This window comes from Calypte anna, chromosome Z (genome assembly GCF_003957555.1).
Source record: "Calypte anna isolate BGI_N300 chromosome Z, bCalAnn1_v1.p, whole genome shotgun sequence".
NCBI lineage: Eukaryota > Metazoa > Chordata > Aves > Apodiformes > Trochilidae > Calypte > Calypte anna.
In genome coordinates this window covers 20,191,734-20,207,698 of record NC_044274.1, presented here as the reverse complement: position 1 = coordinate 20,207,698, position 15,965 = coordinate 20,191,734, and the positions used below count along the sequence as shown (strand labels likewise).

The window sequence follows — 15,965 nt, the reverse complement described above, 5'->3', positions numbered from 1 at the left end:
AGGTTGAGCAGCACAATCCAAATACTACCCGATATATTGGACCTTTCATTACTTTTGACACTCATCTAGTGGGCACAGCACAGTATAACAGGATAAAATTTCCTTCACAACAGCCATGTGCAAGTCTGGCACATACTTGTGGTTATCCTGTGATACAAACCACAGGGCCTCTCCCAGCTGATGAAACTGCAACTTTATCAAATAGACTTCTAAATTTTAAAATAAATATTATTTTGTAATCTGACAGTGAAGTCATTCATAGAAGACCACCACCTTAGTTTCTGACTGGGAGAAATATGACAGGTAATAAAACACTCATATGCCCACGAAAGGTAAAAGAAGAAAATAAAATGAATCTGCAATCAAAGCCATGTATTCCTTTAAAATACTTTTTAATCAGTTGAATTATTAAGCCCACTGAATAGAAATCAATTTAATAGAAATCAATTTAATAATCAAAGAAATCAATTTAATAGTCACTTTATGCTTTTACCTTCATTTATTTCTGTCCCACTTCTAACTTTCACTTTGGACAACTCAGAAAAGGTTACGTGTATTTGAAATTATACTGTCATTGCAAAAGTCAGTCTTATTGAGCACAGGAGTAGACAAGCCTCTTCTGCTTTACTTAAGATTCTATGAAGGATCCACTTCTTTGACCTCAATAAAAACAGCCAAAACATAAAGACGGTGTATTGTTTAGGTGCTTGTGTGCTCTTGCAGCTATTTAAACATTATTTAATCTAGGCAGTGAAACAGATGTATTAGGAAATTTGGACATGATGAGCTCAGAGCTGTTTCAGACCCTTTACTGGCAATGTATCTTGTTATGGAATTTTCAGGAATTCAGACTCATAAGATACTGGCCGCTAGTGAGTAATTGTGTTCATACTAGTAGTAATGGCAATATGATTACTAACTTTTGGCTCTATATGCTGCAAAGGATGTTTTATTGTAGCATTCATGGTATCTTACCCTTCAGTATTTTTTTGTAAACAGATCTCACAACAATCACTAAGATGCCATGAATAGGAAGAGTCCAAGATCAACCAGCAGGCTGGATGGCAGAACTCTTGTTTGGTGTCCAGCCACTTAAGCTTTATTAGCTTGAGACTGATAGTATCATAGTAGTAGAACATTTGAGGACACACAAGAAAGTATTCAAGCATAATAAAAAAAAATACAATTTGTGAAAATAATTGTTCTGAAAACTACAATGAAATGAGGGTTAAATTGTTGAACTCTCTTACAGTTTATTTAATAAATTTTTCTGAAAAATATTGCCATATTAGCTTTCTACATTTAAACTACAAATGGTGAATAGAATATGTCCAAATTATCATTGACACAAGGAAGGAAAGCATGAAACCAAGGTCTGTTGTCTTCCAGGTAACATGCATCTCATGTCAAAATAGGCAATATATGTTTCTCAGATTAGTTCATTTAAGAGAGAAAAGAAGTCCATGGGAATACTTTCACTCCAGTGAAGTATTAAAGTAGCCAGTTCACCACAATTCTAGGTCCATGGTAGATAACAGCAAGAAACAAGCTAGTGCAGAGAGTAGAACTACTACCTGCTGTGACACCTGCACTAGGCTGAAGTCTAAACAATTGACACATACTAAATATTTTCTCTTTTGCTGCCATTATTGCCACCGAAAATTGGTGCGTGCCCTTCACATTCACACTCTTTCCAAATGAGCACTTGAGATGCGTTCATTAATGCGTTCATGATATATATTATGATGCTAACACTTACCAACTTTTTAAAAAGTCATGTTAAAGACCCTCTATTCATCCCTCATTTCTTTCCCTACCAGATTTTCTTCACATTTGTTCTTTTTGGTTATCAGCAATGTTGAAGTATATTTCCTGTGTGCTTTGTTTTCTGGCTTACCAGTAGACTTGACCAGGTGTTTATTTTCCCATTATTATCAAGAAGCAATAACCTCATGATAAATTTGTCAGAATAGAGTATTACTTTCAAAATTCTTATGTCAATGGGATTAATCTGTTTCTCCGTTCTTTTTGCAGTTTTGATGTAGACAATGGTACATCATCGGGACGAAGTCCCTTGGATCCCATGACAAGCCCTGGATCAGGACTAATTCTTCAGGCAAATTTTGTCCACAGTCAACGCAGGGAGTCTTTCCTTTATCGTTCAGACAGTGACTATGACCTTTCTCCAAAGTCTATGTCCAGAAACTCCTCCATTGCCAGTGATATGTAAGTACATTCTAAAAAGCTTTTAGTCTGTGTTTTGTCTTAAGATTTTTCTAGCCACAAAAAAAATTTCTTTTAGAAATCAACACCAGTAATCACTTATCCTATGAAACTCATTGAGAGTTGTTTATTTCTTTAAAGAAGAAATATACTTGCTTCTGCAGTTTTCTAAAAGCAAGGATATAAGGAGGATGTACTTGATGTGTGTATGCACTGTAGTAGCCTTGACAAAACAGTGAAGACAATCAGTACTGGTTTATCAAAACACTAAGGAGAATTCTGCTTTCCTGTCTATGAATTACTTTCAAGTTAAGCAAACTCAATTTCTCTTTCCTAATGTTTTTAAGAAAAAAGATTCAGGTTTTTTTCTCACCAGTTTTGTTTGTTTTGGGGTATTTTTGTTTGTTTTTTTAGATAAAAGATTGCCAACTGGCAGAAATTAATGAATTAATTTAAGAGAGACAAAAATTATTCGAATATTCTTTTAACTAAATGGTGGGATTTTATTTAAAGGCCTTTGTAAAGTTATTCTATCATCTCTATATGCTGTGACATTTGTATTTTCTGCTAGTAGCATACTTTTCAAGGATGAAAAGTACTTTCTGGAGCGCAAGTAGTGTTTGCCTCCATCCCTCCTGTAAGAATGGGTGGGGAGGTATATAGGAAGAGTTTACAGGTCAATGAGTGGCTAAGAGACTGGTGCCAAAGACAGGGTTTTGGTTTTTTTGATCACAGAATGCTATATGAGACACCTGACCTGGTGATGGCAGGTGGGATGCACCTGTCGCAGAGGGGGAAGGGACTTTTGGGGCAGGACTTAGCAGGGCTCATTGAGAGAGCTTTAAACTAGATGTGAAGGGGGAAGGGGAGAAAACTGGGTCTGTTAGGGACAAACACAAGAAGAACAAACCAGGGCCCGAAGGCAGGTGGTCTAGGGAGGATTTAGTCCCACCAGTGTGCTCTGTTTGTTTTCTGAAATGTCTGTATGCTAATGCACGCAGCATGGGGAATAAGCAAGAAGAGTTAGAGGTCAGTGTACGGGCTAAGGGTTATGATCTGGTAGCGATAACAGAGACATGGTGGGATAGGTCACATGACTGGAATGTGGCCATGGATGGCTATGTGCTTTTTCGGAAAGATAGGGTGGGGAAGCGAGGTGGTGGAGTTGCTCTTTATGTGAGAGAGCAACTAGAATGTGTTGAGTTTTGTGCAGGGGCTGATGAGGGGCAAGTTGAAAGTTTGTGGGTAAGAATTAAGGGGAAGGCTGGTGTGGGTGACACAGTTGTGGGGGTCTACTACAGACCTCCTGATCAAGGCGAGGAGGTTGATGAGGCCTTCTACAGGCAGCTGAAAGCAGCCTCACAACTTCAGTCCCTAGTCCTCATGGGGGATTTTAACTACCCTGATATCTGCTGGTTGACTCACACAGCCAGCCTTTCACAGTCTAGGAGGTTCCTCCAGTGCATTGATGATAACTTCTTAATGCAAATGGTGGACAAGCCGACTAGAAGAGGAGCGCTGCTGGATCTTGTACTAACCAACAAGGAGGGCCTTGTTGAAGCAGTGGTGGTCAATGGCAACCTTGGCTGCAGTGATCATGAGATGGTAGAGTTCAGGATCCTGTGTGGAAGGAACAGAATACCCAGTAGGACCAGAACCCTGGACTTCCACAGGGCAAACTTTGGCCTCCTCAATCAACTGTTAAGAGAAATCCCATGGGACAGGGCGTTAAGAGATAAAGGGGCTCAAGACAGCTGGTCAATATTCAAGGACCACTATTTGCAAACACAGGATCAGAGCGTCCCTATGGTTAGGAAATCTAGTAAGGGAGCTAGGAGACCAGCATGGTTAAAAAAGGAACTGCTGGGAAAACTTAAGTGGAAAAGGAAAATCTACAGATCATGGAAGGGGGGGCTGGTCACTTGGGAGGAATATAGGACTGTTGTCAGAGGATGTAGGGAGGCAATTAGGAAAGCTAAGGCCTCCTTGGAACTTAACCTTGCAAGTCAGGTGAAGGATAATAGAAAGGGCTTTTTCAAATACATAGCTAGCAAAACTAACACTAGAGGCAATATTGGCCCACTAAGGAATGAGCTGGGAGCCCTGGTGACAGAGGATATAAAGAAGGCAGAGGTGCTGAACGCCTTCTTTGCCTCTGTCTTTACTCCTGCAGGGTTTATGCATGAGCCCCAGATTCATTTAGCCCCAGAAGTAGTCAAGATAGATGAGGAGTTTGACATGGTAGATGAGGGTTGGGTTAGGGATCAGTTGAGTAATCTGGACATACATAAGTCAATGGGTCCAGATGGAATGCATCCAAGGGTACTGAGGGAGCTGGCGGAGGTCATTGCTAGGCCACTCTCCATCATCTTCAGTAAGTCATGGGTAACAGGAGAGGTGCCTGAGGATTGGAGGATAGCAAATGTCACTCCAGTCTACAAGAAGGGCAAGAAGGAAGACCCGGGTAACTATAGACCGGTCAGCCTCACCTCCATCCCTGGAAAGGTGGTGGAACAACTTGTTCTTGTCACTATCTCCAGGCATATCAAGGACATGGGGGTCATCAAGAGCAGTCAGTATGGTTTTATCAAGGGTAAATCATGTTTGACTAACCTCATAGCCTTCTATGAGGAAATTACTAGGTGGATAGATGATGGAAGAGCGGTAGATGTGGTTTATCTTGATTTCAGTAAAGCATTTGACACCGTCTCTCACAGCATCCTTGTAGATAAGTTGATCAAGTATGGGTTTGGTGATCAGGTAGTGAGGTGGATCAGGAACTGGTTGAAAGGAAGGAGTCAGAGAGTTGTAGTCAATGGGGCAGAATCTGGTTGGAGGTGTGTGACTAGTGGAGTCCCTCCGGGGTCGGTACTGGGAGCAGTGTTGTTCAATATCTTCATCAATGACTTGGATGAGGGTATAGAATGTACCCTCAGCAAGTTTGCTGATGACACTAAGCTGGGAGGAGTGGCTGACACACCAGAAGGCTGTGCTGCCATTCAGAGAGACTTAGACAGGCTGGAGAGTTGGGCAGAGAGAAACATGATGAAATTCAACAAGGGGAAGTGTAGAGTTTTGCATTTGGGGAAGAACAACACGATGTCCCAGTATAGGTTGGGGGCTGACCTGCTGGAGAGCAGTGTAGGTGAAAGAGACCTGGGGGTCCTGGTAGACAAGAGGATGACCATGAGCCAGCAATGTGCCTTTGTGGCCAAGAAGGCCAATGGCATCCTGGGGTGCATTAGAACCTGGGTGTGGTTAGTAGGTCAAGAGAGGTTCTCCTCCCCCTCTATTCTGCATTGGTGAGGCCGCACCTGGAGTATTGTGTCCAGTTCTGGGCCCCTCAGTTCAAGAAGGACAGGGAAGTGCTTGAAAGAGTCCAGCGCAGAGCTACTAAGATGATTAAGGGGGTGGAACATCTCCCTTATGAGGAAAGGCTGAGGGAGCTGGGTCTCTTTAGTCTGGAGAAAAGGAGACTGAGGGGTGACCTCATCAATGTTTTCAAATATGTAAGGGGTGAGTGTCAGGGAGAAGGAGTTAGGCTTTTCTCAGTGGTGACCAGTGATAGGACAAGGGGTAATGGGTGTAAATTGGAGCATAGGAGGTTCAAGTTGAATATTCGAAAAAATTTTTTTACTGTAAGGGTGACAGAGCCCTGGAACAGGCTGCCCAGGGGGGTCATGGAGTCTCCTTCACTGGAGACATTCAAAACCCGTCTGGACACGTTCCTGCACGATGTACTCTAGGTGGCCCTGCTCTGGCAGGGGGGGTTGGACTAGATGATCTTTCGAGGTCCCTTCCAACCCCAAGGATTCTATGATTCTATGATTCTATGTGTAAACTACAAGTTTCAAGGGTAGTAAAAGTCAGATGCCAAACACTCTGTTTATTTGTAAAACATTGTAAACATGTTTAATGCCCTATCTTCTAGTCACTTGTAAGTAGTAGAAATTAAGAATAACTTTTTTTTTTGTTTTCCTTAGTGCTTCAAATTTCACTGCCAAGTAGGTTTTTATGGTTCAGTTATAAATCATTAAAATGAAGGATCAGGCTTGCAAGAGTCCCTTAGGGAGAATGGAAGACTGAAGCATTAAAAACAAAATATTAACATCCAGACTGTTCTTTTAATGAGTCGAAATCCTATCAAAAGCCTGTTTTAAAAAGTCAATATATACAACACACGAAAAAGTTTTTCCTAATAAGGGGTGAAATTTCACTTTATATAATTTGCATTCATTATAATTGCACACTCCTATTACCAGTTTGTATAACATTACTGAAAATGTTGATTAATCCCTCTAGATATATCTCTTTTCATATTGAATTATCAAAATGAGAAAACTTTACAGAGAGTTTGTATAAGGTCCATACTTCACTTTAGCTCTGTAGATTGAAGGACTTGGTAAGTCTTTTTCCCAGTGTGATGAATTTTGTTTGAGCCAAATAATGAGAAAAAGACCAATCCACCTTACCTTGTAAGAAAAAAAAAAAGGAAAATATCTTTTTACTTGCATGTATGACTCTCTTCAAACAAATCTTCCTGGCAGATAACCTTTCATTTAGATGGAAAAGATACAAACTTAAGTGTGGCACTTGGTCAGGGATACCAGTTGGAAAGGCTGGTACATTCAGGGGGGTAGTCCAGGTCACCATGTTGCTTGAATGAATCATTTCAATTAAGAATTTGATTAGCTCTCCATCCTTGAACTCATAATCCACTACTGCATTTCCTAGAAATCTGGGTAATATTTGAGCACATGGCAGTAAATTGGATAAACAGTTGAATTACTGAAACACTGAGCACAATTTTTCCTTCATGTATTTGTATCTATTCTGCCTTTCAATAGCTTCTTAGAACCACTCTGAGTTCAAACTTTATTGGACTTTACATCTGGATAGGTTTTTTGATTTTCCTGTCACAGAGAAGCTGCTGTACTAAAAAGGTAAATATTGCTGCCACTGTTTGGGATGAGACCACAATAGGAAATGTAAATGGCAAGTTCTTTTAACCATGGAACATGGCCTTCTCCTAGAGGACATGCTGATTGTATTTGAACATATCTGTAAACCTTGGTTCTACATTTATAAAAAAATAATACAAAATAAAATAATCCTCTCTTTGAATAATAAAACTCAAATAAGGATTACTTTGGAACAACTGATACTCTGTAGCCTGATAAACGTGGATGCTGACATGCAGAGATTTGGATTGTTTTGTCAGGGTGAATCATGTCCTTCAATAGCTGGAGAAATTTTTACATGATTTCTAATTTATGCGGGTATTGTTTTCCAAAATGAAACCAAAATTATCTGTAATTTTGCAAACAACAAAGAATAATAGAATTATTCTAGCTGCAACAATTGGCTTAAATAAAATCAAGTGCGGGTTAGACATTAGGAAGAAATTCTTCACTGTGAGGGTGGTAACACACTGGAAGAGTTTGCTCTGGGAAGTTGTGAATGCCCTATCCCTGCAAGTGTTCAAGGCCAGGATGGGTCCTTGAGCAACCTGGTCTAGTGGGAGGTGTCACCACCCGTGCAGGGGCGTTTGGAACTAGATGATATTCAAGGACCCTTCTGACCCAAACTGTTCCATGGTTCTATGATTCTATGAAATTCCAGGATAGGGAGTTCTCTTCTTATTTGGTGATTGGCACATCTGGTCCTGACCTGAAGCTAATAGGCTAAAATATCACTTTGGCTGACATGTGGAAAAACTGCCAGGAAAGAGAATTTTTTAGGTAGGTTTGCATGCATGTTACCAAGTTCTTGACAGTCTGCTCAGATTTTTTAAAAATTGCATTGAATTCAATATGGATCAGATTCATAAAGGGAGTGTGCTTTATAAGACTGGCAGACAAAGGTGGCAAACCTGAACAGTTAATAAGGTTAATTTGAGCCTTTAATATGCTGATTAAATCTTGAAATGAAGCTATATTTTCCCTCCAGAACAAGAAGCCAAAATCCTAGACATACATCCAGTAAGGTCTGGATTTATTAATAAAATGCTGTGAGTATGCAATCTGAAGTAATAGAAGGAAAAAAACAAACACCTTTCTCTGAAAAACTCTAGGAAAGCAGAAAAGACTTTCAATTATTGAGCAAAGTAGTTGCACCTCAATTTAACAACTTTGAAATAATTGTCTTTCCAGATAAATTGCCATTGAAATTCCTTATGATTTTTGAGATTCTTTTATCAGACTCTGTGAAACTTCAGAGCCAGTGAAACTTCCAAGTAAAGCTTACTTAAAAAAAGCTTTTAAGATGCCTTTTCTGTATGTTTCATCTAAGAAATACTTTTAGTGGGAAAAAAAAAACCATTAAATTGCTTGATATATATTAATACTTGGAAATAATTGTACTTACATGTCTTTTTGAAAAATAGACATATTTTGCTTCACTGTCATTTGCTTTTTTGTTCTCAAAAACTTTTAAATTGAAGAAAACTTCAGCGGCTTAAATTAAGCTAATGTTTTAGAAACAGTGTTTTTTGAGTTATAAATGAAACCATTTTGAAGAAAAAAACAGAGTGTCTTTTCCAGTTGCTTGGCACATTTCGTGACTCCATCAAAACTTTCAATTGCTTGTTCTGTCAACCCTAAATCCCAGTATACACACAGTGCTGCAGGCTCTAACCCTGTCTTAGATGCCTCCTTATCCCCAAAACAGCCCTCAGCATTTCAGTGAGGTGCAAATCACAGACAAACCAATGACTATGTAGGAACAGCTGTAAGCTAGTTTTTGTCACACCCCACAATATGAGCACAGTAGTGAGAGATGCCTCTTATTCCCAGTCAGCCTTAGCTTTTGGAGTCAGGCCTGGACTATCTTATATTAGGACAAGAAAATTGTCCTCTGAACGTCCAGACATTGAGATGACAGAGTTGAGCACTTTTCCAGCAGAAAAAACTAACTTGGCACACTGTGATTTCTGACTCCACACTGAACCGTTTGGATTCTCCAAATGCAAATGATACTAAAGAGCAAGCTGCACCGAGCAGCCAGCCACACCTCTTGCTTGCTGCCCTTAGACCACAGATTCTGCTGGCTAGAGTCATTACTTGGCATTTCCACTACTGTATCAGAGTGCAATCTAGAATCAGATTTCATTGCTCCTAATATCTGAGTGACACCTGTATTTTCAGCATACCTAATGCATATGATTCTTGTGTCTTCATTTGCCTTCACCTATAAATTTTTATTGGGGCAGAAAAAAATAATTGTAGCAATTAGGGTAAATGATCACCTTACTCTTGGTTCTCCATTTGTGGTTTTGTACATTGTGTATTTGTGTTCCAGAATATGTGCAAACAAAACATTGATGTCTCATCTAAGATATATTTATATCATGGTTTTGAACAGTAGGTCTGAATCAGCCTTGTATTAAAAACTGAGTGGATGTCATGTTTAATCCAAATTTAGATGTTTACTTTAAAAAAGGAGGCTGCAATGGATTTTCTGTTTAAAGAGAAGACTACTTCCATGCACATCGTCTTTCTTATTCTGCATATTATGTGTAAATGGTGAGGTTTTTCCCTTGTTTTTTTTTGTTTGCTATGTTTCTATATTAAAAATACATAAATTAAAAGTGCCCCAAACCAAATCTCTAAAAATTGAGTCAATTCTTGTGACAATATGACAAAAGCCTTACTTCTTGCTTTGGAGCACAGTTCAGGGATTCCAGACAGCCACTTTCCCCTATTTAGTCTATTGGCATCTTTATAGAATTATAGAATCACAGAACCATCATGGTTGGAAAATAGCTTCAAGATCATCAAGTCCAACTGTCAGTCCCATACCGCCTTACTCACTTAATCATTTCCTGAAGTGCCACATCTACCTGCTCTTTTAGTACCTCCAGGGATGGTGACTCCACCACTTCCCTGGGCAACCAGTTCCAATGCTTCATCACTCTTTCAGTAAAGACGTTTTTTCTTGTATCTAATCTGAACCTCCACTGGAGGAACTTAAGCCAATTACCTCATCCTACCACTGGGGAAAAGAGGCCAGCAGCTGGCTCACTACAACCTCTTTTCAGGTAGCTGTAGAGAGCAATAAGATCTACTCTGAACCTCCTCTTCTCCTCAGCCCCAGCTCCCTCAGCCTCTCCTTTTAAGGACTGTTCTCCAAACCCCTAATCAGCCTAGCCTGCCCTTCTCTGCACCCTCTCCAGAACCAAAATGTCCTTCTTATACTGTGTTGTCCAAAGCTGTACAGAGTCCTCGAAGTGTAGCCTCACCAAGGCTGAGTACAAGGGTACAATTCTTTCAAGTAGGCTGTGTCCCAAGATTTTAGCCAGAGAATCCAACACATATTATGCCAGTTGAATTTAAAGCCTGGCCAGCATCCTCAGCCAGTACTTACCCTGGGGAGGTAATGAGGTAACTGAATTTTTCACTCAAATGTAGGAGTGTGGTAAACAAGTATGATCATGCTTAGAAGTGATAACAAAAGCCAAGATTCTTTCCACTGGTTTTATAATTCATGCTATAAAAATTGAATCAAGACTAACTAGGTTTTGTTTTGTTTTGTTTTTTGACCATACTTGTCCATTAAATGATATGTGCTAAATTGGCATAAATATGATTTGAGCATTACCTCCCCACTCTATTTTGAGAGAGAGATTACTTCCCTTGTTTATAGCTCCCATCTGCAATATGTGTCCTCATGAGCCCTCACTTGGTATTCTTTAAGGGTGTCTAAGAAGTTTTAATCTGAGCTTACTCTGGCCTTTCCAAAGACAAATCTTATTCAGGACCTTCCCTGCAAAGCTCCACACTGGAAGGTGCAAACTCACATTTCCAGTGGTCTCTAAGGCCTGGGCCTCACTTCTTAATGGGTATCTTGACTTTTTTGACCACAAACACCATCTCTTTTTTAATTATATCCTAGCAAGTCTGCAGAATTTCTCTCTAGCTGCTCCTCTTATTAGATGATTATATCAAATCATCCTCACTTAATTAAGAAATAAAGGTTATGCAGTCATCCTGCTTAACCTTGTGTTAATGTTCCTTCCTATTTCTCTGCCTATGCATTCATATCTTAAGTTCCTTTTTACTGAGCAAAAGTTAATTACTGACCTGTAATGGGGATGGCGTAGACAAATTAATACTGATTGAGGATAGAAGCAAACATTTTGTACTTTCTCTTAGAGTTTATCTAACTTCTGATTTAGCACAGCACTTTTAGCTCTTCTCCAGGGTAGAGACATGGTGCTCCATAGGAATGGTTATAAAGCAAAACCTGGAAAATTTGCAGAAGGCCAGGCATTGTAACTTTAGCATGGTAAATAACTTACAATTACTCATAGTCTCTGGTCTCCTAATGGAAATTTGCCCCGTGTTTTATGTACCAGCAATTTATCTCATGTGGACTGTTGTGTCCTTAAGCAGGTTGTTTGGTTGGTGCTGAATTTTATAATTTTAAGATTCTGGGCTATATGGGGATGATTCTGTTTTCAAATATGAGTTCTCTTTGAAAAATGAAGATTTGAAAAAGTATGCTTTGAATACTAGTTTACAAAATCTAACAGTGATTTGAACAGTTTGTAATAACCTTAAAAAAGTTAACAGCTCTGTCTATATTTAGAAACTTGTGACACATTGCAGAGGGTTTAGATTCCCTTTATTCCTTCTCTATATAGATGTGTGGCACTATTCTGTCCAGAATCCAGACAGGATCATCTATCAGTTTTGACATAATCTGGAAAAAAACCAGCAAGACATCCATACATTGCAGTGTTTTCTACACCGCAGTACACTGTGGATCAATAATAGCACCTTGCTCTTCTATGCAGAATACATTCTTGCTCTTCTATGCAGAAAAATAGTACCACTGCTTTAGATAGGGTCTGCTCCCTTTTTGAGCACTCTTGCCTTTTTCAGATTTCTAACCCAATGTAAGTTAAAGATTATTCACCACACTATTGCTTTTCTGTCCAAGTGAGTCTGGTGCATGCTAAACAGTTTTGTGAAAGCTGTGGATATCTGTACTTGAAGTGTCATGCTTTCACCAAAATGATGGTAGTTTTGGGAAATGTTTATCTTGACTCAAGGGAACTTTTGAATAGTGGAAATAAAATACTGGGTTGGTTGCTGTACATTAAATTAATATTGAATAGCATCTTCTTTAGAAAATGACAAGCTACAGTATTTTATCAATATTCTTCTGTGAAATTAAGTCTAGCAAGAGCTCCAGTAGAATGAACTTTGAAAATTAAAGGAGTAGTGTCATGAAATTTAATAGAAAAGAAAAAATAGTCCAGGGCAGAAAGTCTAGAAACATTACTTGTTGCCTCTAAGAAGTGCCTCAGCATTCAAGGGGTAGAAAATAGAGGCACTAAATGGTAAGAAGAGAAGACAGAATCACCTCTAGTAATAAAGCCCACAGGAGATGGTGAGATCTTTCTTTCATAGTGTTGCCAATTTACGCTTAGACAGTTAATAACTACGTTGTAGAAGTTGCCTGGGAATTTGAAGCGCTGATTAATGTTTTGTGCTTTTGTGTCATATGTGGAGCACTCAGAGTATTTACCACTGACAGATGCTTATGACACAACAAGGAAGTACTCTATCTGACTTACTTGCAGGTAGAAACAATTTAATAGTGTTCTTTGTAAATGCTGCTGCATTTATATAATATTGTAAATATTGTTTGCAATATTTACAATACAATGTTGTAAAACATTCTATCTCCAGGATGCTGCCCCTTCATCATTTCCACATGTGGGAACTAGACTAGATCAGTAAAAAATGGTTTTGTGTAAGGATTTTAGTTACAGTTTCTGTGCTGAATTTGACTGCTTAGAAAACATCTTCATTTCTAAGTATTTGCTCAACCTTTTTTTCTCCCATGCTACCATGTTTCCTCTGTTTGGTGTGAGGACCAGGCTTACACATTTTCCAGCAAGACAGGGTAGTAAAATCATCTACATAGATATTAAACATCAGTATAGCTTTTAATATTGGGAAGTTTTGTCTTGTTCTGCAGTGTGTCTAGTTGTAGTTACTGGTTTTTATTAGGTTCATGCAATACATGCAAAAACATCACAGTCTTGTGAACAATAAGTTATAAGAATGATGTATCAACTCAAACAGAAATAAAAATCCTCCTTTTACCAGAAGGCCTTTTTCTGATTAGATTTTTCATGGAATTGAAATCTGTTGTTAAACACTTGCATTTTATGCTTAAATAACATTAAAATAGCACCAGAGCAATATTTTTTTTCTACTGAAAGATGCAACTTGTAACTCATCACAGCAAATTCATAGCAAGAAAATACAGAATTGAAAACAGAGTTATATTGGAATTTTGTATTTTCATCTATATTGTTGCCATGTACCGGATAGTAACTGAAAACACCCAAGTTTTCCCTGTCCCTGTGGTCTGCTGGAGAGATCTGATTCTATGTTCTCAGTAATGCTCTCAGAGATGTTACTCTTAAGCAGCTCTTAAGCTCAACAGTGCTTCAGCCTACTTAGATTTATAAGACTATGCTTTTTTGAAGACATTTCAAGTGGCAGCTTTTGGTGCTGAAGCAAAGGAACCCCCTTCTTCCTTCTCCCCTAAAGTGCATCATCCCAGCACCTTTTCCAAACATCACCCTGTCGTGTGGGTGAGGTGATCACAGCAACAGCACACGTTTGGTCACAGCCCCTGAAGATACAGAGGCATGAGTAAGTTTAGAAGTTTTATTCCAGGACTTTTGTTCATCTGTGATGAGTTAAAAAAGCCCAGCCACCAGAAGCCACTCACCCAGTGCTCCAACCAGCTCCAGTGCTCACAACCAGCTTGTAGTCCTCAATGGGCCTTTGGTGTTTTCACCTCCATCTGTTGGGATGAAGTCTTTGAAGAATGGTCCTGGGCAGATGGTCACCTGCCCAACTGGAGCACAGAAACCAGCAGGCTCATCAGCCATACCATTGACATGCCAGGCAACTGGACAATAACTAAGTCAATATTTACTTTTCAGAGAATACGTAAATCACTGGTATATAATAACTGCTGAAGAATATAACTGGAGTTACCCACAGTGCATTGTAAAACCTGTTCTTCAATCTGTTAAAGCAGTGAAATATTTTTAGTAATACCTAACTTAACACTATGCTCATTTTTTCAGACACGGAGATGACTTGATTGTGACACCATTTGCTCAGGTAGGCAGAATTTTCCCATGTTTCTCACACCTTCTTGCAATTTAAAGGCCAAACCAGTTGTTGTCTGTTGTTAATACCATGAGGTATGTTTGCTTGAAACAGCTAAAAAACTGTCTAAACAGAAATGTATGAACCTCCCATTCTGTTATCTGTATCTATATCTGTATCTATTTTTAAATGCTTTTTGATTATCTGAAAAGTTGAAGTGCAACATGACAAATACCCTTGACCTCTTTTCAAATACTGAAGCAGACAGTCATGATGAACACATGAAATCTGTGCTCTCTGTTATTCTCCTGCTTTTTATAATTACAATTTCTCCCTTTGAACGTCTTCTATGCATTGAGTAAATGGTAATTTGTTTATTCAAGATAACTTCTATTCAGAATACTTATGATTCTTTACAGAACCATCTCTATTTTTTTTACTTTTTCCATTCATATTCTGTTTTCTAAAATATTAGCTCAAAATGTGATATAATTTAGATCAAAAGACTGCAATATTTAGCAGTAGAGCTGTCTTGTGTATGAAGGGTTAACGTTGATACTCTTTGAACTAATGCTAGTAGGTTTTACCCTGTAATAGACAGGAAAGACAATTAATTCAGTGTAACTACAGGAAGGGGAAAAAAAGCTGGAATTTGAGTGTGATTAAAGGTGAATGGGAAGAGAAAGGCTGAGTCATGCAGCCATCTCTAAGAAGTTGTCCAACTTCAGTCTGAGTAGATAGATAGATTTTGTCTAATGATCAGCTGTTAAAGCAGTTATTATTCATTAATTCAGTTCTTATATATTCTATCATAAACAGATACAGTGTTTATAAGACACTGGCTGATAAATCCTTAATATAAGGAATATGTTCGTATTTTATTAGCAGAGAAGAGATTAAGGCAGGGACTTTTCCTAGAATCCTTTAAGACCTCTGAAGTGGTAAATGTACTTCAACAACAGTGGGAAAGAAGAAATTACTGGAAAAGCAAGGAAAAAAAAAGAAAAAACACTTTTTTTTAAATAAAAAAAGCAAATTGCAAGGTAGTCAGGCAATCCAGTGATATTTACTGTAGTTGAACTAATGTTCATTGTCATCCTAATTTTTGTTAAAACACGTTGTAGTATACCTAGAAAAACAGTAACTATTACAAGTCTTTCATGGATATGTTTTTCCTGGGATAAAACACCCCTATTTGTTTTAAGGGTGGTTTTGTTGTTGGCACTGATGGATGTACTTCAGACGTAAGAGCAGAAGCAGCTGAATGTTTGCAACAAGGTGCCATAATTGATTATCTGAGACCTTTTAGTATTTTGGTGAAAAACCCTGTTAGGAGCAGTTTAAATCAACCTATTTTCATTTTCATTGAACATGAGAAAGAGCACTCACAGGGTGAATTATCACATCACATCCCCTGGTACAGAGGCAATTGAGCTGCAGTTGAGACAGTTACTAAGAAGGGAAGTGACATCTGATCAATATGTTGGGAAAAATGTAACCCTTATCTAAAAATGATTTGAATAGGTAAAATCCCATCTCCTAGTGTGGCATACTCACAGATTGCATCTGCATCTAAGCACAGGACTCATTGTATTAACA

The 15,965-nt window shown here is 38.6% G+C and overlaps 1 protein-coding gene across 4 annotated transcripts in view; it reads left to right on the top strand.

The window, feature by feature from the left end:
* Positions 1-15,965, top strand: part of PDE4D (phosphodiesterase 4D) — a 273,758-nt gene that overhangs the window by 166,774 nt on the left and 91,019 nt on the right. For all 4 annotated transcript variants that reach the window (XM_030466913.1, XM_030466916.1, XM_030466915.1 and 1 more), the window contains 2 exons: positions 2,035-2,226; positions 14,342-14,378. In XM_030466913.1, the coding sequence (XP_030322773.1) occupies positions 2,035-2,226; positions 14,342-14,378 (229 nt within the window). The remainder of the gene's footprint in view (positions 1-2,034; positions 2,227-14,341; positions 14,379-15,965) is intronic.